Source organism: Mustela erminea, chromosome 3 (genome assembly GCF_009829155.1).
Source record: "Mustela erminea isolate mMusErm1 chromosome 3, mMusErm1.Pri, whole genome shotgun sequence".
Taxonomy (NCBI): Eukaryota; Metazoa; Chordata; class Mammalia; order Carnivora; family Mustelidae; genus Mustela; species Mustela erminea.
In genome coordinates this window covers 132,247,765-132,272,285 of record NC_045616.1, presented here as the reverse complement: position 1 = coordinate 132,272,285, position 24,521 = coordinate 132,247,765, and the positions used below count along the sequence as shown (strand labels likewise).

Sequence of the window (24,521 nt, the reverse complement as noted above, 5' to 3'; positions counted from 1 at the left end):
TACATATATGATTCCCATTCAAATTACTGTGTGGTTTCTGTCTCACTAAAGTCTGATATATCAACAATTTTTATTGGATGTTTATATTTTATACTCTGCATGTTATTTCTATTATTTATGTACTACACTACCACGTTTTATTTAGTACAGTAAGTGAAGTTTTCTTATTTTGCCAATACTAAAGGCCTGTCTGTTCTTGCATTTACACAGATTTTCATATACTCTAAACTTAGGACATGGGAAAAAAATCCAGAAGGGAGAATGTGTGTGATACTGCTTTTAAATCTACCTATAGTTAATCTATTCAAACTTTAAACGTTATCTCCTTAATGCATACGAAATTTATTCAAAAATTTTAAACTGTTCAAAAATGAACTATTGAGGATTTTACTCTGTAATATATTCTCTCACAGGACTTTTCTGAGAGGGAGTGGATCAGGAAAGAGCAGATTTGCTCTGATTGAGACTGTTGGAAAATGGCTTGCTATTACCTTTTAAACAAGCTAACCTAATGCTAAAATTATATATGTAATTAGTGTCTCAGGTCTCTGTACTTTATGACATATGATTGGCCCCGTGGCTCCACATCCAGGCTACAGATGAGTAAAGATTCCATTTAATGAAGATAAATTTTCTACAAAGTAACCTTACATTATGCAACGTCTTTTTAGTATTTTTATTATTTTTATTTAACACAGAGAGAGACACACACAGAGAGAGGGAACATAAGCAGGGGGAGTGGAAGAGGGGGAAGCAAGCTTCCTGCTGATCAGGGAGCCCGACACGGGACTTGATCCTAAGACCCCAGGATCATGATCTGAGGTGAAGGCAGATGCTTAAAGACTGAGCCACCAGGCACCCCTGTGCAATGTCTTTTTAAAGGAATGCGTTCCAACACTCAAGGTTGTTGCAATTTTTGTTACCAAAGAAAATACATACTTTTAATAAATAATCTCTGTGCCTTAGTTTTTCTCCCAAATAAAGAAGTGACCTTATGCCACCTCCAGTCTCCTGCAACTGTGAAGGCACGGTGCCATGTGTGTTACCTCACAGGACTAAGTTCCCGGAGGTTTCTCTCCCCAGAGCCATCCCTAATTGGACAGTACTTCTCTCAGAGGCTTCCTGCTTCCTGTCTCCTCTCCTGGGGGGCTGCTGCTTCTCTGAGGGCTGCTCCTCTGTGCCACAGGGACTGTAAACAGCTTCTGCCCTGACTATGCCTTCTGCATTCTGAGGTTGCTGAATCATATGCCACCCCTCCCTTCCTCCTATTTGCCGAGATAGTTATGCTCCTGAAATAATACCATCTGCCACCTGGCATAATAGCCTTTGCTTCCTCGTCAGCCACCTCAACTCTCTCTACTCTAACTTGGGGAAGCTGGACCTTGCTCTGATACCATTTTACCAGTTGTCTTTTTTAAAAGATCTTTCCTCTAAAGGACTTGTTTTCTCTATATAACAGTCAGGAGTTCAGATCACTTTAAGCATTTTTCAGGGCAAACCAAGTACTTTTAGATTTGCTAGATGTTTATTTTCAGAGCTATATAAATATAGAATTCTATCAGAATAGGACTTTTCCTGCCTCAAGGAACTACCAAAATGAGACATGAAAGAGAATATATCCAAAAACCTGTCATAGCTCTTAGAATCCTCAGATCAATGACATAAGAGGGGTACAAGGAAGAGATTAGCAAAGAAATTCCCTTGAAGAGAGTTTTAAGTATTTAATCCAACCTTTTGGAAGAGAGGGTTGCTACCTTCTGGTGAAGGAAACTTCAAAGGAACCACTGAGGGAACTTTGAAATATGTTCCTGCCACGGTTTTGGCGGTGTGCCAGGAAAGGCCCGCTGCACTTCAGAATTTGGTCAGGTCAGGAATGTGGCAATATTTCCCGTGGCCCAAATGTGGGCCACTCAAGGCAAGAGAGAGCGTGGGATAGTTCTGGATCCTGCCAGTAGGGCCTTAGAGGTACAGAAAACCCTGGGAGAAAGAGGCTGAACACTAGGGTCTAGGAAGAAATCACAAAAGACAGTTTTGAACTGAGATGGGAGCTATAGGAGAGGGGTCTCAGTAGGAAATCTCCAAAGAGCTAATACAAGAGCCCAAGAGTAAAAATCGGCTTAATCTTCTGCTCGGTATAGGGGAGGAGTAAAGTTGCAGCTGACAGAGATGTACAGGAGAGAAAGGTGAAACCAGAGGGACCAAACCTTCTCCTCCACTGCTCGCATCCAGCCCAAAGGAAGCCCAGGCTGGAAGTGAGGTAAGGTGAAGTCATCTTTGAATTTTGACTTATTACATAGGACTGGACATTTTACTTAGTGAAATAAAACTGTTTTGTAACTAACCATGACTGGAAGGGTTTTTTTGTTTTGTTTTGTTTGAATCTGTGAGTGCTCTAAAAATACATGGGTCAGATCAAGTCTTTATCCCGGGGCACTGGAGCATATTCCCACTGAATAAAGAAAGCACACAAAAATAAAGTTGTGTTTTTATCTCAATCCACATATCATGCCTATTCTACAAACTACTTGCACACACAGGAACCATTTTTTCATTGGAATTTTCCTTGACAAAACATCCCTCTTTCTTACTGTGCAGGAACATTTTTATTTCAGATTCCATTTTGGGGAAGGTAGAAGGCAAAGGGAGGGAAGGAATCTTAAGCAGGCTCCATGCCTGGTGCAGAGCCCCAGGCGGGGCTGAAATCAAGAGTTGTACACTTAACCGACTGAGTCACCTAGGTGTCCCACATTTTTTTTTTTAACACCTTTTTGTTTGTTTGTTTGTTTTTTTAGAGAGAGCATAAGGAGGGATAGCAGGAGATGGAGAAGCAGGCTCTCCACCCAGCAGGGAGCCCTATGCAGGGCTTTATCCTAGGACCCTGAAATCATGACCCGAGCCGAAGGCAGATTTCTACTGACTAAGCCACCCAGGCGCCCCTTTTCTAACACTTTTTTTTTTTTTTTTAAGATTTTATTTATTTATTTGACAGAGAGAGATCACAAGCAGGCAGAGAGGCAGGCAGAGAGAGAGGAGGAAGCAGGCTCCCTGCTGAGCAGAGAGCCTGATGCGGGGCTCGATCCCAGGACCCTGAGATCATGACCTGAGCCGAAGGCAGAGGCTTAACCCACTGAGCCACCCAGGCGCCCCTTCTAACACTTTTAAAAAAGAATTTTTATTTATTTATTAAGTAATCTTTATATCCAACATGGGGCTTCAACTTAAAACCCAAAGATCAAGTCACATGCTCTACCAACTGAATCAGCCAGGCACCCTGTTACTTTGCTTTTCTTATGTGAATATACAATATTACACAATTACAGCTAATTATAGCCTAAGCTAAATTTTGCAACCAACCCAGAACTCAAAAAAGACTGAATATCTGCCTGAATGACTGTTGTCTTTGCAGGGGCGGCTCCTTATCATTTAGCTTTCTTAACCACCTTTCTAACGAAGGGTCCTCTGTCTCCACATTCTCTATCGTTTCTTTGTTTTTACAGCACTTACTGCTAACTTGTTCCCGGTCACCCTCCAACACACACACACACACACACACACACACTCACTCACAAGCTTATGTACGCACAATTGAAATCTGTCGGAGCAGGGTCCTTTGTTGTTTTCCACCTACCTCCTGGACCTGGGCGTGCTTCTGGCACACAGAGGTCACTGAACAGGTATTTGGTTCAGGAAAGGACACCATATCATCAAGAGAAGTGAAAGGAAACCATAGAATTTCCAGGTAACCTTCCCAAAGCACCTTTTTTAAACTTGTCATTCCTCATTGCCTGATCTTTGCTGAATGCCTAGAAAACTGGCTTTATTTTCAACACTCTATTGAAATCAAGTTTATGGCAAGTAAACATTATCCCAAATTTTGCCAAATCTGGAAGTCCCTATTTTTAAAGATTTTGTTTCTTTGAGAGTAGAGTGTGTATGTGTGCATACACATGAACACACATGAGGCAGGGGGAGGGGCAGAAGTAGACTCCCTGCTGTGCAGGGATCCTGATTCAGGGCTGCACTCAGGACTTGATCCTAGGACCCTGGGATCATGAGCCAAAGGCAGACACTCAACCAATGGAGCCACCCAGGAACCCCTGGAAGTCTTTATTTTTAAAATCTTCATTCTCAAAAAACAAAAACAGTCAAACCCTTCATTTATTTTATTTATTTATTTATTTATTTTTTTGCTGATGATTGAGTACCCCCTCAAATAATCCCCTTTGTTTGTTTGTATGACTCAACCCTGTCCTAGTTCATGGGCTAATTAATTCTGCAACGCTTGGTGTCAACTGTCAACTTCAACCGCGTGTTTTTGTTCCCACTGCACCTCTAACATGGCCTGCCACATAGTAGGTATATCACTATGCACATTATATGTTGAACAAATGAATGAACCGCTCTCTCTAATCTATGGACTTCTCCCCAAATCCTTCTTTGAGCCGCTCTACATCATCTTTTTTCTTGAATTTGTGTATTTTCAAACAGTTTCAACTGTCAAGGATGGCTGCTTAAGTGCCTCAGTCAAGTAATTGCATCCTTTTCTCTCCCCATCATCTCTTATCTCTGTGTAAATTATTTTCACCATTCTAACCCTTAAAGTCCCTTTCCCAACTTCACTACTTCAGTGTAGAGCTGAAGCCCAGACTTCAGGTCCAACTGCCACCAGCTTTACTCAATTCTTCCTGAACACCTCCTCCTCATGTCCCATGGGGATTGCAACAAAACCAACTTTAGCATTTCCCCTCTTGCCTCCATTCTGTTCCATCTCTGTGAAATGCTCAAACCACCACTTTGCCCTGGTCAGAAACCTATCATCCAAGACTCCTATCTTCCTGTTAATTTTTTTTAAAGAATTATTTTTTGTCAAGCTTTTACTTATTTACTTGAGAGAGAAAGTGAACACAAGCAGGGGGAGTGGGAGGAGAAGCAGGCTCTGCTGAGCGAGGATCCCAACGTAGGGCTCAATCCCGGGACCCTGTGAACATGACCTAAGTGGAAGGCAGACGCTTAACGACTGAGCTACCCAGGCACCCCTTCCTGATATTTTTTGCACATATGACCTCCTGGAATCCTCACACAGGCTATGTTACAGAAGGAAATAGGGGCTTAGAAGTTCCCTTTGATTCAAATTTCAGATATTCTCATTAGAGACTTTCCTAATACAGCCAGCCCCACTACCACTACCTCAGTCCAAGTCCTCATGATTTTCACATTAACTTTAGAACCTGCAGCCTGATCTTCTAGCTTCAAGACTCATGACATCCACATCACCACCTTCTATAATTACCTCGCTAGTGAAAACTAACTGTGCCACTGCAGGGTTGAAACCTTCAATGATTTATCATTACTTTCACGCCAATGTCCAAACTCCTTCGCTGTGGTACTTGAAACCTTTCATGATTTGTTCAGCTTACCCCTCCAGATTCTGCTCTTGCCAACCCTCTTTCTCCTGACCTGATAAAACCACAGTATCTGATTAAAGGGTTGGGTGAACAATACATGAGACATGAAGCACTCATAAATTATTTCTGGATTTCATTTCAACAACATGTTGGTGACTAACCTGGTCCTGAATACCCTCTGCCCGAGAAACGCAATTTTCTCCCCAGTTCAGTAGGGTAACTAAGCTGCCTGAGTGGGTCAGGTGTACTTTCTACTGTCTTACATATAATTGAGACATGTTTTGTCAGATAGGGATCCACTGCCCAAACCTCAACCAACACTCGGGACGTCATCACATAAATCAGACATAAACTTTCTGCAAATCATGACTTGTCTGAAACTGTTTGCTCTCTAAATGTGCTAACCCAGCTCCATCTCTTTGCAATTGCTTCTCCTTGGGCCTTAAAATCAAATTTAACTTATTGGAGTGGTTTCATTTGGTCCATGAGCCTTCTATGATCTGGGGGGATAATTACAATAGCACCAGAGTAATTTTCCAAATTCACTGTGTTAAGGGTCACAGGCACTGGCAAATAAAGTCAGCTCACTTATACTCAATAAACACAGGCCTTGGCTAATGCATCACTGCCCACTCGCCCCCTTACCCTTTGCCCAATGCTTTTCCTGACCCAGAATTCCGTAATTTCACAGGTATTCAGGTCAGTGCACATTTGCCCCACAGACTCTTTATTTCGTACTGGCCAATACCTATCTTAGTGGGTCCCTCCATTACTTAGGAAGCATTAGTGACACTGGAAATTTCAGGAAGACGTTGAGAGCAAATCAGATTATTTCAATTCTCTCCAGTATAGCTGAGCCTTGTAACAAAGCAGGTTTTGGAGCATCAATACCCCAGGCAGTAAAAAATGCATGTTTAAGTTTCACCTCTCCAAAACCTTAGTCTACTGTTTATAAGCTTTACTGGTTAACAGTCAATACATTGTGTATATATATTATACACTGTGTTCTTATAATAAGCTAGATAAAAGTGTTTAAATGAGTAAAGTTTATAGGATTGTACTGCATTTATTGAAAGACCAAGACTCCAGGAAGCCTGCTCTAACAATACATGCCTAGAGTATAGAGGGGTCACTCTAGTCTCACACAGGGAAGCCCAATGTGTTTAGATGAGCTGGGGATCCCTCAACTGAATGTAAGCCGAGATCTTAAGGATGAGTTAGAAGCTCAAGATAAAAAGCAGGGTGGTGCCTGGGCGGCTCGATCGGTTGAACATTCCACCCATCTTGGCTCAGGTCATTATCTCAGGGTCCTGGGATCACTCAGTAGGGCATCTGCTTGAGATTCTTTTCCTCTGCTCCTCCCCCAGCTCCCGCACACCTGTGCTTGCTCTCTCAAATAAATCTTAAAAAAGAAGTAGGGAGGCAGCCCTTAGCTAATATCCTAGAAAGTACTGTAGGGTGCAGTAAAGGTTGGCAAGGCATTGAAGATCATGAAAATCCTTTACAGGTCAGGTTGTGATCAATGGGAAGCTGCAAATTAAGACTGCAGTTGTCCACTTTAACAGTGACTGTTCAAACACTCATGCTCCACTTAATCTGTTCTCTCACTCAGCAGTCCACTGTGTTGGCCTTGTCTCATTACAAAATACTAGCAACAAACCACCAGAACTGGGAAAGCATGGCAAAAATTTCAGAGCCCTATAACAGAAAAACCAATGATCACTCAGTTGAGGGTTAAAGAAACACCACTGGGGACTTACTTACCACTGCCTTTCATCTACAAATGTTAAGTTTATGTATTTGGCTTTCCTTTACTTTGTACGGATTGCATTTTGCACGTGGCCCAACTTTCTCTTCACCCATCCCACTCCAGTGTTTTGATTCACACCTAGCAAGGAGCTTCCGATATTCAGCTGGCTACCTTTAATCACACACAAACCTATATGCTAGATACCAAGCAAGCATTTTGGAGACTAGAATGAGTTAAAATCACCTTTCCAAAACAACTTATTCCATCACTATCCTTCATGTTCTCACTGGTACTCCAAACCCTATCACACAGGATTGAGGACTACTCCCCAAAGTCAATAGACTATAGCAGATGAATGTTACTAAAAGCTTTTTCATTTACCCTAACATTTTTTTTTTATTAAAGTTTTACTTAAGTCTCTATACCCCATGTGGGGCTCAAACTCATGACCCTGAAATTAAGAGATGCATGTTCCTGCAACTGAGCCAGCCAGGTGCCCCAACTCTTAAATAAATCTTAAATACCCGTATGTACCGTGAGTCCTACTGTGCTCATACTGCATTTCTTCTATTGTTCAGTGTTAATACTTGAAGGAATCCTGGAATTCTGCTTGTTTCTTATCCTCTTAAGCAGTATCACAACCCAGCTCAAAAGCTAATGCTCCAGAACAGTCACTTAACAAGTAAATCTAGTAAGTTGTCCCATCCCCAATACTATGACAACTCACTGATACTATGGGCCTATTAAAAATACCTCAGCAAACCAAACTTTTTTTTAAAACCATGATGTTTATTCTGACTAATTGCTGAAATCCTTAAGATGAACTGGATGCCGCAACAGCTGCCCTCTTGGGCTTAGGTGTTGTTCCTTCACGGAATCCATGCCTGCATGGTATTAAAAATGAAAACCAGTTACTTCAGCAACAATTTATACATTTCAGTTTTTATTAATACAGATTTAAATGAGCTTATCTCAGTTAAATGCTGAAATCAGTATCAAATTCATATGTTCAGACATTTATTTTTACGGCATCATCGATAAGCTGCACTGTTTTATTTACTTCCTTTCGCTTCAAGATACCCATTTCAAACATACACTGAGGTGCAATTGGAAAAAGGTCAACAATTTATTTTCTTGTCCCCATCACCAGGCCAGTGCGTCTCTCCTGCTTGTTAAGAGATCCATTTGTGAAAGTAAGTCCCTAGGCTATCAGGCAGAGATCCGAAGCACTCTCCTTTAGCCAAGGAAAACAAGGAGCATGTTTAATTGCTGACATTTTCTAAACTGCTTAACTGCGCTTTACATTTTAACTCATTTATTATACATACACACCCCAAAGAGAAATTGTACTGTTATCCCCTTTTAAAACTTTATGAATTGAAGCACCAAAAGGTTAGCCTGGTTTTAGTTGATGCTCTCCAGCTCCTACTTTACACAGCACAAGACAGTCTCCCCAACAAATTATCTTGGTTGAGACCTAAATGACTGACACCTTAAGAGGCATGTTAAAATGCAGTTTCTTTGTAAGCGGGGGCCGAAATTCTGCATTTCTAACAACTCTAGAGCCTGACTTCTACGAGAGTAGATCTTTCTATACAAATGCAGTAACTACAACCGTTTTCTACTGCAGATTTGCTCAAAACCACAGAAGTAAAGGCCCAACCCCAGACCTCATTCACCACTGTCCTGACAAATTTGGGGGGAAAAGTGAGGTGTGGCCTATCCCCAAGAAATATTATTACATTTTGGGGTGTCCCGCTCAAACCGCAGTCTAAAAGTTTATAGCTTATACGGTTGCTCATTGAGAGAGTAACAAAATCCAGACTGGCTGGTCTGAAGGTTACAGGGGCAGCAGAAAGAATACCTTCCAACACGTGCAACCCCACTAACCGGGGCAGTACCGTCATTTCACAGCACACAGAGGAGGTTCTTCTCCAAGCTCAAAGAACCAACTACAATGGAAACACAAAAAAACTGTACCTGAATCTGCGGTATACAATTTTTAGGTGCCTCATGCGACCGGTCCCAGTGGTGTTCCGTCTTTTAGCCTTGGCACTCCAGTTATCTAGAACACAAGTGCAGGTAAGGTTCTACCGGCTCTTCCCCACCTAGGTTACAGGCACCGCTGGTCAATATAGTAAAGACTACCTCCCTCGTTTTTGAAGTCCACTTCATCCTCACACAGACGCACTTTTCCTTTAAGGACCAACTAACGCCGCAAGCCACGCCCACTTTCCTACGGCGCGCCCAAGACCACCGCGTCCCTCCCAACGCCGGACACGCAGTCGGCCTGAAACCGATCCACTTACACTTTCTCTTGCGCTTGGCAGGGTAGCCGCACTTGCCACACGTGGACTTCTGAAGGTGGTAGGCCTTCGAGCCACAGCGGCGGCACAACGTGTGCGTCTTATTGCGACGCTTTCCAAACGATGACGTCCCCTTCGTCTGCAAAGGGGAGAAAAACGATTTTGACATCTAGTGACTTCTACACGTAACCCGGCGTTTTCAGTAAAAAGAAGTTACTGATTAAGGTTTAAAAGCAATTACAAAGGTCTGAAGACAGTCTAGGGCTGAAACCGCGGCGGACGCTCCCAGCTTCTTAAACGCTAGATCAGAGACCACTACCAGCATTTCACGTTACCCAAAGCCTTCCGCAGGGACTACTCTATTTCGAAATCGGCTACATTCTTTAGAGGACAGAGACAGAAAAAAGACAAGCCGCAAGACGAAATAACGTGGGGTTTTCCTCCCTACCCCGACCCCCAAACTTAAGAGCTCCTGCAAGACCTCATCAACAGTTTTTTTTGCTTACAGAGCCAAACGCTCCCAGACCACGCTTCTTCCTTCAGTTCACATCCGAGGGCAAGGCTTCTCCAAAAATTAAAAAAAAACCAAGGGACCTAGAGTGGCTCCTGCTCCACGGCTGTAGACTCAGCATCCCCAGGTACACTTAGGAGCCATTCTTCTGGCTCTTGAGTGCCACAGCATGTCCCTTTCCTACCCACCCGCTCCCTCTATTAGGAACCTCGCCGGCCCCCTCAGGATGGCAGGGAGCGCGACGCAGAAGACGAGGATGGAAGGCGATACGAAGAACCACTGGAAACAACTCACCATCTTGTTTCCGCGGCAGGCCCCAAAGAGGCCGGAAGAGGAGGCACTTCCGCTATATCGTGCTAAGGAGCTTCCGCCCAGGGAAGTACTTCCGGCGAGCGCGGGGCACTGTTCTCAAACGTCCGTCGCAGCGGTGTGGGCGGGGTCTAGAGGAGGAACCAGAGCCAAGGCAGGGCCAATCGGGATTTCGGCGCTCTGCGGGCGGGAGGGCTCGCAGCTTCGTGGAGTCCGAATGGGCGTAGTTTCGGCCGACCCTCCTTGCGCGAGAGCTGCCTAGACGCCGCAAGTTGGTTTTTTGTGATTCCTCTCCTGCTCTCCTGCCTCTTTTGAGTCTTTAGATCTGTGGCTGCATCGCGCATTTCGGTCACTAAGCCAAGCCGGTGGGGAGCCTGGGGCACGAGTCCGCGCTCCCGGCGGCGGTGGAGGATTCGGGATGGAACTGGAATCCCGATCTGGGAGAAACGGGCTCCTCCAGCTCCCTCCTCACCCTGGATGGAAGCTTTTGGCAGACGCTGGTTCTTGAAGAGGTCGCAGGCGGTACGGAGGCACCGACCCGGCCTCCGAGGAGCTGGCCTCCAGATCTCAAAAAGAAAGGGGAATCACGTTTTTTTTTTTTTTAACTGTAGTAGTTTAAAGGTATATGTTTTGATCTAAAATTTAAGTATGCTATATCACACGTGGGATCTTCGGATACAGTTTTCTGCACACCGCCCCCACCCCGGGTCCCCCGTGAGGAAATCCGATTCGGCGCCTTTTGTTAGGGCCTGGAAGTCTGTACTTAAACGCTTTGTAAGTAGGGTCTAAATTGGTGATTTCCAGATCTTGATAGACGGTAATCCGGTTGTAACCTTTCACCCAGCAACCCCCCCACCCTCGCAAAACAGCAAAAAATCCAAACATTTAAGAGTTCATAGGGAGAAGGATCCCAAATAGCCGTGTAATGTGCTTACATTCTATGTAAACCGAGAATTCTTTACCTGTCACATGTGAAATATTAGCAAAGGTGACGGAGTAGCTGGTGGCGGAACAAAATGAACTCTAGGAATCAGGGTTTATAGGACAGTCCCGTCCTCATGGAAGCGGTAGATAGAGGATAAAGAGGAGGCCAACCTGCCAGTGCTCGGATCCAAACTTCAGTTCGAGGGGCTTGCTGGATTAGATGCTGTATTAGCTTCTTACTGCTTTTCTATCAAGTTACCACAAATTTAGTGGCTTAAAACAAGCTATACTGCTTTTTAAAAAATTTCATCTATTCACGAGGAATAAATTCTAGGGATCTATTGGACCTCGTTGTGCCTATAGTTAACAATACTGTGTATGCACACTTAAAATCTGGTAAGAGAGTAGATCTCTAGTTAAGTGTTCCTAACCACAATTAAAACACACGTTACAGTTCTGGTCAGAAGTCTGAGACTGGTCTCACTGGGCTCAAATAAAAAATGTGGTCAGGGCTGCATTATATTTTTAGAGGCTCCGGAAGTTCTGTTGTCACCTTTTCCAGCTTCTAGAGCCTGTCATTCCTTGGCTTTCTGTCTCCTTGTCCCTTCAAATCCAGTAAGAATCTCCTATCATACCCTTCTGCCTCCCTTTTGAGATGCATTTAGTTAAAACTCTAACCTAAAATTAATTTTTAGTGTTATATAAAGACTTCCTTAATATTTTTTCAACCTCAGGAACAGCAGAGATGGATTCATCATTATCCTTGATTCTTAATACATCTCAACATCGGTCCATGCAGCATTGGTCCCTGCCCTTATTTACATATTTAATTACCTTTAATAATATATTAAAGACCTATAAACTCATCCCTGGATTATAGCCTATGTCTAACTCCATGATCTTCCTGTCCTTTTATCCCATCTTATCCCCAACCTTTCCTGAACCTAGGTAACCATCTTTCTTAACTTCATATTCATTATTTCCTTACTTCTCATTTTATATAATTGTTTAAAATTTTATTTTTTAAGTAATCTTGACATCCAATGTGGGGCTCAAACTTAAAACCCTGAGATCAAGAGTTGCATGCTCTACTGACTGAGACAGCCAGGTACCCACATTTTATATAATTTTAATGACTCTATGTATATTCCTAAAATGTGTGTATGCATGTGTATGTATTTAAGTTACATTCAACTTTTAAAAGGGGTATCATGCTGTACATAATCTTTTGGGACTTGAAGTTTTCCTTTTGTATTTTTATGATTATATTGTGGGTCACTGAAGTTCATTCTTTTTGAATGGTGTATACTATTCCATGAAATACTATAGTTTATTCATCTAGGAGCCTGTTGATAGTTATTTAGATTGTTTTCAGGTTCTTGCGAACTATGGAACTGTAAATAAAGACCAGCTAGGAGTGCTTGAGTGACTCAATCAGTTAAGCATATGACTTGGTTTCTGCTCAGGTCATGATCTTGGTGTCATGGGAGATGGCCTGTGTCCAGCTGTGTGCTCAGTGTGGAGTCTGCTTGGGATCCTCCTCTGCCCCTCCCACTCGTGTGCTCTCTCTCAAATAAATAAACAAATGTTAAAAAAAAAAAAAAGACTAGATGGTTTAAAAAAAAATTCAGGGGTGCCTGGGTAGCTCAGTCAGTTAAGTGTCCTACTCTTGGTTTTAGCCTGGGTCATGATCTCAGGGTCGTGAGATCAAGCCCTGGGTAGGGCTCTGTTGTCAGCATGGAATCTGCTTGTCTACCTTACCCCCATGCACGCACGCATGTACGCTCAAACTCTCTCTCAAAAAAAAAAAAAAAAAAAAACTAAAGAATAAATAAAAACTAAAGTCTAATAGAAACAAAAAATGTAAACTATTAAGTATGCAGTAGTATTTAAAGTAGAAAGTATGAATCCCTCTGTAATCATATCCCCAAAGATAACCAGTGCTATAACTGGGGAGTCTCTCTCCTGTCTTCTTGTAAATATATATCACTATATACATTTTATATATGTGCATTATACACATATTAATTTTTAAAACAATGAGATCTGTAACTTTGTCTTTCATAACAATATATCATGGATATCACTAGTTGTTAATATACATAGGCTTACTTCATCCTTTTCTTTCTTTCTTTCTTTCTTTATTTTTTTTTTTTTAAGTAAACTCTACCCTAATGTGGGGGTCGAGCTCGTGACCCTGAGGTCCAGAGTCTCATGCTCCACTAGCAGCCGGCTAGGCACTCTGCTTCATCCTTTTAAACTATTCTTTTTTGTTTTACTGTTGATATATCAACATTTATTCCACAAATCCCCAATTTGTGAAAATCTTAAGTAATTTTAAATTTTCTGCTATTACAAACGACATCATGCAGATTCTTGCACATTTATCTTTGGACATTTGTCTAATTATTTCCTTAAGATAATTACCTAGAAGTGAAATTGCTGGGTTGAATGATGTAGATTTGTATTTTTATCCATCTCCATTTATTTATTTATTATTTATTGCTGCCTGTTGCTAGATTTCTCTCCAGAAAGAGTTAATCAGTTCACATTCTTATCACAAATAGAGCTCAGAACACCTAGTCCAGACTGAAGTTCAAGAGACTTCTCGGGGGAATTGATTCTGGGCCTGAGTCAAGACGAGACTGACTCAAGTCATCAAAAGAGTAGTTAGATAATCTATAGGGAGCCAGGCCGGTCGGCTCAGGGCTAGATTTCCACACTGTCTTGGCTTGTTTTTATCCACTCTCTTCAGTGCTAGGCATCTTTGATCTGTTTACTCTTTGCCATTTTTTTTTTTAAAGATGTTATTTATTTATTTGACAGAGAGAGAGAGTGAGAGAGTTAGAGTTCACAAGAAGGCAGAGAAGCAGGCAGAGAGAGAAGAGGAAGCAGGCTCCTCCCGAGAGAGAGAGCCTGAGCAGAGAGCTGAGCAGAGAGCCCCGTGTGGGCTCAAATCCCAGGACCCTGAGACCGTGACCTGAGCCGAAGGCAGAGGCCTTAACCCACTGAGCCACCCAGGCGCCCCTGCCATTTTTTTTTTTTTTAACCTGTATTTATTTACTATTGAAACGGTTTCATAATCCATTTCCTGGTCTAGAGGACGGAAGAACAATGGCTGCGGAAAGTGTTCCTTCTGAGCTCATAGAAAGAGAACGGAAAAAGTTACTTGAAATCCTCCAACAAGATCCTGATTCTGTCTTAGACACATTAACCTCTCGGAGGCTGGTTTCTGAGGAAGAGTATGAGACGCTGGAGAATATTACAGATCCCCTGAAGAAAAGTCGAAAGCTGTTAATTTTGGTACAGAAAAAGGGAGAGGTGTGCTGTCAGCATTTCCTCAAGTGTTTACTTAGTACTTTTCCAGAGTCAGCTACCATTTGGGGCTTAGAGCATGGTAAGTTGGATTTCTATACTTTTGGGGGGTGGTGGGAGGGACAAGGTAGATTTCCTGAAAAAAGAAAATAATTGCCTTTTGTTTTCATTTGTCTATCTCCCAGAGATAATTTTCACTGAAATATGATAGAGGGTAAAAGTGTCCAGGAATTTAAAAGCAGGGAGCAATGTATCTTATTGGCTTAAGGGATTGATAATTTTTTGTTGAAACTGTATCTAAAATTTGCAGGGGTTTTTTAGTCAGTAAGTAACTTCATGGATATTTAACAACCCCAAGACCAAGTGCTGCATCTTTCACTTAGTATAACCATTTGGGAAATAGCAGAAGAATGATACATGGTGGATCAAGAACTTCATTGTTTTCTGTGATAAGTATGCCAGCAGAAGCCTGCTTTTCGGGAGCAATTCAAATGCTAATTCTTATTTTTTCCGAAGATTAATTTTATTTATTTATTTGAAGATTTTATTTATTTATTTCACTCACGGAGATCACAAGTAGGCTGAGAGAGGCAGGCAACTGAGAGAGAGGAGGAAGCAGGCTCCCCACTGATCAGAGAGCCCCATGCTGGGCTCCATGCTGGGCTCCATCCCAGGACCCTGGGATCATGACCTGAGCTGAAGGCAAAGACTTTAACCCTCTGAGCCACCCAGGCATCCCTGAAGATTTTATTTATTTGGCAGAGAGCAAGTGAGAGAGAGAGAGAGAGAAAAAATATGAGGAGGGGGAATGGGAAAGGGAGAAGCAGGTTTCCCATGCGGGGCTCTTTCCCAGGACCTTGGGATCATGACCTGAGCTGAAGGCAGACACTTAACCGACTAAGCCACCCAGGTGTCCCTCAAATGCTAATTCCTCAATGTTTAAAAATATTTTGTGGCAGATGAGGGAGTAATTCTTCCAGAATGGATGGTTTAGCAATTTTGTAGATTACCACTAGAGGCAGGTGTAGCTCCTTTTCCTGAAAGTCTAAAAAATATTGAAGATCATTTTAAGAGATATTAGAGAGGTAGAAGTTCAGATAAAAAGTAAATGTTAATGATCTCTACTGTAGGACAAGAACAATATGCTTAGAGAAATAGATACTATTATTTCTAGGACTTACTCTTCCAAATTAGAGCTATTTGCTTCCTGATTAGAAATCATTAGGATCAGATTTCATTACCAATGACTCTAGGAAATCTGAGGTGGTTTTGGGTCACAGTAAAACCACAAATAAGCACTGTTCATAGGATTCACATTTTCTGTTTCACTCATGTACTCTTTGAGTTTTCTACAAAGAACTCAAATTTTGAGCAAGGTAGGAACATGATTTGATTTTTTTTTTTTCCAGTGAGAGAAAGAATGCCAGGTGACTTGTTATTTATGTGGGAGATGCTAGGTATTCATATACTCCAGTTTTGAAATAAAGAAGAGAGATGATGCTTTGAGGTCTTGGAAACTCAAGTTATTATAAAATTTATTCTTGTTAATTTGGAAAAATGAAACAACCTCCCTCCCAACTCTCTTGTTCTTTTCCAGAACTTTTAAAGCATGAGAATATACAACCTCCTCAACCTATAGGGGTAAACAAGAATTCAGAAGATTTTTTTTCCTCTGGAGAGAAACAGCCTGAGAATCCTGAGATCACAGTATTCTTCACAGAGAAAGAACACTTGGATATGGGAATCTCTGAATCCTTTGGGGAGAAGAAAACTAGTCATAAAGAGACTGCTTGGACCTCCAGCGAAGATGAGAAGGAATACAACATGCCTGAAGTCATATCACCACATTCAGTTGAGAACCCCGAATATGAAATTCCAGCAACTGTTGTTTATTTACAGGATGGACAGAGATATGAGAAGCCAGATGATTCTTTGTACTTAGGAAGAGAGGAATATCTAGAATCCGTTGGATACTCAGAAGATGCAGAGCCTGCTGTGGAAGAAGAGGATTATAATGACTCAGAGCACAGAGTTTATGATGGCGAAGAAGGCTGGACATATTCAGAAACCCTGCACTTCTCTGAGGAAGAACAGAGCTATGAGGATTCAGAAACTGGCATGTCGCTGGAGGAGGAGGAGGAGGAGGAGGAGGAGGAGGAGGGAGAGGAGAAGGAGGAGGAGGAGGAGAAAAGGATTGAAGGTATGGGAATGATATGTGATAGTTGGGCAACAACTTATTCCATCCCATAATGGGGAGAAGGGGTGAAGAAAGGCACTAGACGTCAGCAGAAAAGCTGCTACTCAGATTCTTTATGTCTCCGTAACCTGGAATTTCCTTAGAGGTGGGTGTTGACAGAGAGGAAGACTCAGGACCTACACAATGGTGGACAGTAGAAGCAAAAATAGATACTGATTGTCAGCTTATAGGTTTCTTTCTTCCTTCCTTTCTTTTTTTTTTTTAAAGATTTATTTATTTATTTGACAGACAGAGATCACAAGTAGGCAGAGAGAGAGGAGGAAACAGGCTCCCCGCTGAGCAGAGAGCCCGATGTGGGGCTCGATCCCAGGACCCTGGGATCATGACCCGAGCTGAAGGCAGAGGCTTTAACCCACTGATTCACCCAGGTGCCCCAGCTTATAGGTTTCTGCAGTCACCTCCTGTGATGCATAAAAGAAGCTGCTAACCACTAATTTTAGGTGTTACCTTCTATTGTTCAAATTAAGCCTCTTAAGTCATTTTAGTGCCTTTGTGACCAATGGCATATGGAGGTTATAGTCCTAACTACTGAAGTGAAAATCAGAGAGGAGCCTGTAATGAATGGATAAGATCCCCAAATACTGTTACTTGGCTTGATCTGGTCATAAATTACCATCTTAGTAAGGGAAAATTATATCAGTATCTTTAATTGGAATATTTCTGAATGAAAACTTGAAAACTGAGAAATGCTTCATTTGAAGAGAAACTGTTTATGAAAATAAATATCCCCAAGTTCTGAGTAGACGAGGGAAAGGTAATTCTCATCTCCCATTCAGTTCAAATCCTGGGGATGCACCATCTAGTTCTAGATAGGAGTGAAGTAATGGCCTCCTCATCAGACCTTTTATTAGTTTGCTAGCGAAGTACCCCAAATGGGGGAATGTAAATAATAAACAACAGAAACGTCTTATCTCAGTTTAGAGGCATGAAGGCAGAAATCAAAGTGTCTATAAGGTTGGTTACTTCTGAAGCCTGTAAAAGAGAATCTGTTCCTGGTTTCTGGTGGTTTGCTGGAAATCTTTGGCATTCTTTGGCTTGTAAAAATATTCCTCTCACCTGCCTTCATCTTCACACAGTTGTCTCCCTGAGTGCATTACTCTAGGTCCAAATTTCCCCCTTTCATAAGGACACTAGTCATATTGGATTAGGGCCCACCCTAATACCTCGTCTTAACTAATTATACCTGCGGTGACCCTATTTCCAAATAGCATCACATTCTGAGGTACTGAGGGTTAGGATTTCAACATATGAATTTGAGGGGTACATAATTTAACCCACAACACAAATCTCGTCCCATCCCCGTACCTTCCCAGCCCATTATCATTTTTAGGCGTCCTTCTTAATTTTTATTTATTTTACACATTTCCCTTACTGTATAGGGTTGACTTAATTATTCATTACATAGTATCATCATTATTCTGTAACAAACCCCTTTTGTCTGTTTATTCCATTTTTTCTTCATTCTCTGTTCCTCCATAGGTAACATTCTAATATTATGATGCGTTTCTTGCATGTTACTGTTTGTTGGTATGATCTTGTTTTCTGTATCATTTATTTATTGCAACAGTAGCGCTGCATAACAGAGCTTATCAAATAATAACAGAGCTTAGTCTGCAGTTGGCTAGGCAGTTCTGGTCTTTCCTGGGTTTATTTATGTGTCTATGGTCAGCTGGTGATAGACTTGTCTGTCATCTCCTGGCAGGCTAGTCTGGACTTCTCAGACTAGATGGGGCATAGTCTTATGGTGAGGACAGAGGAGTATAAGAGAGAGAAGGCAAGAAAGAGAGGGAGAGAGAGAAAGAGAGACAGAGAGAGGAAGAGCCTTAGAACTACCTTCGCATCTGTATTAGCTTCCTAGGGCTCACCAAAGTACTACAAAGGGTGCCTTAGGACAATGGGAGATTTACTGTCTCTGATTATGGAGGCCAGAGATCTGAAACCAATGTGTTAGCAGGGTCACACTGTCTCAGCAGGCATTAGGCAAAGTGCTGTTCCCAGTCTTCTCTCCCTAGTTTCTGGTAGCCTCAGTTATTCATTGGCTTGTAGAAGACCGACCATCTTCTCTCTACGGGTCTTCAGATCATTTTCCTTCTGTGCATGTCTCTGTTTTCAAAATTCCCCTTTTTGTAAGGATACTGGTCTTATTGGACGGGGCCCACCCTAATGACCTCATTTTAACTTGACCTCTGTAAAGATTTTATTTACACATAAGGCCACAATCTGAAGTATGGGGTACTTAACACAGTTTTGTTTTTGTTTTTGTTTTTCAGGGTTGGGGGTGGAGAGTAGACATAATTCAGCCCATAACACCATCACTTCTGCCACATTTTGTTGGTCAAAGTATGTCACAAAGACAGTGCAAATTCAAGGACTAGAAAAAAATGGATACCACTTCTTACAAAGCAATATTGCAGAAAGCCAAAATATATCCAGGAAGCCATTAATTGTGGCTATTTTTTGTAATCACTGTAACACCTTTAGCAAAACAGGTCAAGAAAAGAGATGCTTAACCCAGGTGACTAAACCTCCCAGCCACCTCTCTAGTTTGTTAAATATCTTCAAAGAATCTTCGTTTTTAAATCTGTTCTAGTTTCCAGTTAACCTAACTGGACTCAGATTCAAAATACTCCTTTCAGCGGATGGCAGCTAACATCTCTTGATCATTTCTTTTGCCTCAGCTGGGTTATTTTCATGAGTTTTAAATTTATAAAAATGTATTAGGTTCTTGGAAGGCATGAGTGGCTCAGCTGGCTAAGCGTCTGCCTTTGGCTCAGGGCATGATCCCAGGGTCCTGGGATTGAGTCCTGCATCGGGCTCCCTGCTCAGCGGGGAGTCTACTTCTCCCTCTGCCTGCCATCCTGCCGCTTGTGCACATGCTCACTCGCTCTCTCTCTCTGACAAATAAATAAAATCTTAAAAAAAAAAACCAACATGTATTGGGTTCTAGATATTTATTATTGCTTCTTAAATTTTTGTTTTTCTTTTTATCCAGCTCTGTGCTTATTGTTATTATTATCAATAATATTATCATTGTTGCGGTGTATAAGATTTACTCTGTTGCTTCTTGGGGGTATCCCAAATGAGCTCCATAGTAAGACTGTTATTACCTTGTCAGTTCTAGACATTTTGGCCTGGGCTGTGTGAGTACTGGTTTTTGTGATGAAGAAATAGTGGATTGTTGCCCAAAGTCAGCCTAGTTGATAGGCAAGAGCAGGACCTAAAAAGTTTCCTGCAACCTGTCCTGTCACTGCCTCCTCTGGGAACCCATTTTGCTAGCCTCAACTCCTCCCTCACCTTCTTTCCCCAAAACATATTCCAATTCAAGCAACTTTTAGACTACCCGAGGATTTCTCAGGGTTACCTTTGTTAGTTATTAAAATCCATATTTTTTGCTCAGTTCTGTTGTTTCTTCCAGGCTATTTTTTAAAAAGATTTATTTATTTGAGAGAGAGAGAAGGAGAGAGAGGGAGAGAGAGTGGGAAGAGAAGTGGAGGGAGAGGGAGAGAGAATCTTAAGTAGATACTGCTCTGAGCACAGAGCCCAACACAGGGCTCACAACCATGAGATCATGACCTGAGCCAAAATTAAGAGTTAGATATTTAACTGATTGCGCCTCCAGGGTGCCCCTCTTCCAGGTTATTTTTATAGGGGATCCAAGAATCTTTTTTTTTTTTTTTTAAGATTTTATTTATTTATTTGACACAGAGAGAGACAGCATGCACACAAGCAGGGGAAGTGGAAGGCAGAGAGAGAGGGAGAAGCAAGCTCCCTGTAGAGTAGGGGAAGCCAGATACGGGACCCAATCCCAGGACTCTGGGATCATGACCTGAGCCAAAGGCAGTGGCTTAACCAGTTGGGCCACCCAGGTGCCCTGGGATCCAAGAGTCTTATGTTAGTTTGCCATCTACCAGGAGTAGAAAATGCTCTCTGGTCTTCTTTTTCTACTAAGCACTGTATCTATTCCCAAGAAGTGGTTAGGAGGCATATTAGAAAATGGGAGATTAGAGAAATTAGGTACAACGCATAAATTCTGAGAAAGATTTAATGGAAATAAAATCTTCCATTTCTCCAAACTTTAGCAAGAGATACATTTAAGGGAGAAATCAGTATCAACCTAGGAAATTCCTCACACATGTATATCATGAAGCATAAACAGTGTTTTCCATTGCTGCATGTAAACTTTAGTCAAAAAACTGGAAAACCTAAATGATCATCTGTAGATAATGGTTAAATAAATAATGGTCCATCTAAATCATGAAATATGATTGATTAGTTAAAATGAATTAAGTCAGTCTCTGTATAAACTGATTTGGAAGAATTTGCAAAGAATACCATTAAGTGAAAAGAAGTTGAAGAATCACTTGTTTAGTATAATATCATTTATATAAAAATAAAATAATATCCACCAAACCAAATGATGTATTTCTGTCTATGCACGCATAGTCATGTACTCGCATGGAGTAAGGACGGGAAGCAAACATGCGCAACACACTGACATCTCTTAGAAGGAAAGTGGAGTTGGCAAAAGGGAACTTCCACTTTATTTGTGTTGTTCTCTCTCTGCACAGTGAAAATGTCAATTACTTATTTAGTTTTAGAACTCCATGAAGGAAGCTTGACTCTGAATGGGACATTCACGGAGTATCTTTTTCCCTACAGAAAGAAAAAACGTGTTTCAAGATGTCCTATCATGTTTAAACATGGATAGGAGCAGAAAGCTTCTGCCGGATGTTGTTAAGCAATTCTCCTCAGATCGAGGATGTATGTGGACACCTGAGACTCCCGGAGACTTAGCTTGGAATTTCCTGATGAAAGTTCAAGCTCTGGATGTGACAGCCAGAGATACAGTCCTCAGACACAAGGTTCCGGATGAAGATGGCAAAGAAGAATTGGTGACTGGGGTAGAGAATTTGGAAATCAGGGACGTACAAACCATTCATCCTTTTGATGTTCTTTGTGCCTCTATGCTCTGTTCAGACAGCTCCTTGCAGCGTGAAGTCATGTCAAACATGTATCAGTGCGGGTTTGCTCTTCCCCTGCTCCTGCCAGATGCAGAAAACAATAAAAGCATCTTAATGCTAGGGGCCATGAAGGACATTGTGAAAAAGTGGTCAACACAGTCTTCAGGAGGACCTCCAGGGGACACAGAAAAGTTTCTGAAGATACCTGTCATCTCCTTTGTGCGCCTAGGGTACTGTAGCTTCTCCAAGTCCAGAATCCTCAACAGACTGCTTGGTCCTGCCCAACTGAAATCACACAAAATCTTTCTCCATCAGGATTTTACTGTCCCAGTGCTTCCCCGGCAAATCTCCGATGGCCTGGTTGAGATAACGTGGCATTTTCCTGAGCGAGACTGTCTAAAGGAAAACCCTAGTTTTTTCCAGAAGCCTGTTGCTCTGGCCAACCTCCGTGGAGACCTAGAAAATTTTTGGACACAGTTTGGTTTTTTGGTGGAAATTTCTTCAGCTGTGTTTTTTTTCACTGACTACTTAGGTGAGAAGGAGTGGGACTTGCTAATGTTTTTAGGAGAAGCTGCCACTGAGAGATTGTACTTTGTCCTCAGTCCCCAGGCCCAGGAGAGTGAAGAGGCTCAGCTTTTCCAGAGGATTCTAAAGTTGAAGCCATCACAGCTACTGTTTTGGGAGGAGGAGGAAGCTGGGGGGAGAGGGAAGAACATGGAGGGTCTTCAAGCTGCTCTGCAGGAAGTGATGTCCTCTTCACTCAGATGTGTGACCATGGAGGAGATGGGCTCCCTGGCCAGGGAGTTGGGAATCCAGGTGGATCAAGACTTTGAGAACGTTCAGGGAATTCACAGTTCCTCTAGTGAAAACCTGGCTGAAGATGAGAGACAACAAAGGCACGGTCAGTCAGAAAGCTCATCTGAAAGCGCAGCTGAGATGCCTGTAAGCGGGCCTGGGGCTAGCTGGAATCTTCAGACTTTCCACCCCACCCCAGTACTCATGCCTCCTCAGGAAAACTCCTATCCTCTACCAACCAGAATTGGAGGTAACTTTAACCATATGTCTCTGAAAGCCCCCTGGGTTATGGGCTCCCACTTTTGGTCAGAGCAGAGGACCAGGTGGTTCCGTCCCTGGCCCTTTCAGAAAACAAGGGGCTATGGTCGAGGTCAAAGTTTTAGGTCTCAGTACTTCCCACCCCAGAGATTTTATTCACCTGGAAGATTTATAAAATTTCCAAGAACTTCTTGGGGATATTGCATGGATAAAACAAGACCTGTGTCTCAGCATGTACAGGCCTGGCCTAAGAGACCGCAGGAGGACAGAACAATGGGAGCTCTTAAAAGATCTGGGGCAGTGGTCTCCCACATAGGTCACTTCCATTCCCTGGGTTTGCAGCCAGCAGGAACAGTTGGGAAGCCACAGCCTAAACAAGCCTATGCCCAGAGAACACAGCCAACTAGGGCAACTGGGAAACCTATAAAAACAACATCCCATATTAAAGGTCTTTACCCCCAGGCCTTTCAACCAGCAGGAGCCATACAAAAACCTATAAGACCTGCTTTTCAGCAAGGAGCCAAACTGAAGGCACAGGATGGGCCTTCAAATCCAACTTTCCAAATGGGATCCTATCCCAAGTCCAACAGCAAATGTTTACCCAGCTCCCAGTTCACATCCAACCAGCCCAAGCCATTCCAGGTCAACCAATCCCAGCCTGTGCCCTCTCAACCCAAACCCACGCACACAAAACCCACTCATCCCCGGCCCTCCCAAGCTAAACCCTCTCCACCTAAACCTACTCAGCCCAAGCCATACCCACCCCAGGCCTCCCAATCTAAGCCTTCTCAGCCCAGACCTGCTCAGCCCAAGCCATGCTCACCCCAGGCCTCCCAATCCAAGCCTTCTCAGCCCAGACCTGCTCAGCCCAAGCCATGCTCACCCCAGGCCTCTCAATCCAAGCCTTCTCAGCCCAGACCCGCTCAGCCCAAGCCATGCTCACCCCAGGCCTCCCAATCCAAGCCTTCTCAGCCCAGGACCACTCAACCCAAGTCATGTAGGACCAGTCCTTCACAGGCTAAGACAAACAATCTAAGAGCAGCACCCAAGAGGGCAGGAAAACGTTAAAGTGCTCACTCTAGAGACCTATGAAACAAATCCTTCATCCAGGCCATTGCTGTCATATGGTAACCTGAAGAAGAATGGCAGAGATGGTCAGAGATTCCTATCATTAACATGACAGAAAGAAAGAAAAAAAAAGATATGCACAGCTTAACTGGTATCACTAAAATATCTGTAAGAATTGTGTCTACCAAAAGAAAAAATATGAAAAGAATTAAGAATAGAATCAGGGAGTAAATAAATTAACTGAACCCAGCCTCAAGTATTAGGTAATATATAGCCTGATTGCCAGGAAAGGTGCTGTTGAGGCGACTCCATAAAATAAGGCTCAGCAGCTCAGTGTTACAAGAAAAACTTATGCTCGATGTTTGCTCTCCAGAGGTGTCTTGGTCAAAACTTTTTGGTTCAGCCACTAAGCAGATAATCTATTTACCTGTGATAACAGCTCCAGTTTGCTCAGATGTTATAATTCTCTCATTTTACCCTTACATACAGGAATAATGAGCTGAAAACCAATGAGATGAGTTATTTTGCATTTACTTGGGTATGATTTGTGTATGTTTTATACATTTTTTAAAAAGATTTTTTATTTTTTATTTGACAGACAGAGATCACAAGTAGACAGAGAGGCAGGCAGAGAGAGAGGGGGAAGCAGGCTCCCTGCCAAG

At 42.4% G+C, this 24,521-nt stretch overlaps 2 protein-coding genes and 1 non-coding gene across 3 annotated transcripts; 1 reads left to right on the top strand and 2 right to left on the bottom strand.

The window, feature by feature from the left end:
* Positions 1-7,961: 7,961 nt before the first annotated feature.
* RPL37 (ribosomal protein L37) lies at positions 7,962-10,375 on the bottom strand. The gene is made up of 4 exons (XM_032337516.1): positions 10,267-10,375; positions 9,465-9,600; positions 9,136-9,220; positions 7,962-8,039 (listed from the first exon to the last, which is right to left on the bottom strand). Exons 1-4 carry the CDS (start codon positions 10,267-10,269, stop codon positions 7,970-7,972), a joined length of 294 nt encoding a protein of 97 aa, XP_032193407.1. The 5' UTR covers positions 10,270-10,375; the 3' UTR covers positions 7,962-7,969.
* On the bottom strand, positions 8,120-8,199 carry LOC116587443. The gene has a single exon (XR_004284452.1). It is a non-coding gene; the product is annotated as a small nucleolar RNA SNORD72 (small nucleolar RNA).
* An 84-nt stretch (positions 10,376-10,459) lies between the features above and the next one.
* CARD6 (caspase recruitment domain family member 6) lies at positions 10,460-24,477 on the top strand. The gene is made up of 4 exons (XM_032337514.1): positions 10,460-10,902; positions 14,306-14,602; positions 16,118-16,720; positions 21,437-24,477. Exons 2-4 carry the CDS (start codon positions 14,320-14,322, stop codon positions 23,857-23,859), a joined length of 3,309 nt encoding a protein of 1,102 aa, XP_032193405.1. The 5' UTR covers positions 10,460-10,902; positions 14,306-14,319; the 3' UTR covers positions 23,860-24,477.
* Positions 24,478-24,521: the final 44 nt, after the last annotated feature.

Bases quoted from the DNA above. Each gene is read 5' to 3' on its own strand.
- RPL37 (XM_032337516.1), bottom strand. The intron at 9,221-9,464 runs GTAAGTGGATCG...CTTGTGTTCTAG, and splicing joins TGCCAAGCGCAAGAGAAAGT to ATAACTGGAGTGCCAAGGCT. The intron at 8,040-9,135 runs GTACAGTTTTTT...AATACCATGCAG, and splicing joins ATTGTATACCGCAGATTCAG to GCATGGATTCCGTGAAGGAA.
- CARD6 (XM_032337514.1), top strand. From the start codon at position 14,320: ATGGCTGCGGAAAGTGTTCCTTCTGAGCTCATAGAAAGAGAACGGAAA. The intron at 14,603-16,117 runs GTAAGTTGGATT...GTTCTTTTCCAG, and splicing joins CATTTGGGGCTTAGAGCATG to AACTTTTAAAGCATGAGAAT. The intron at 16,721-21,436 runs GTATGGGAATGA...TTTTCCCTACAG, and splicing joins GGAGGAGAAAAGGATTGAAG to AAAGAAAAAACGTGTTTCAA.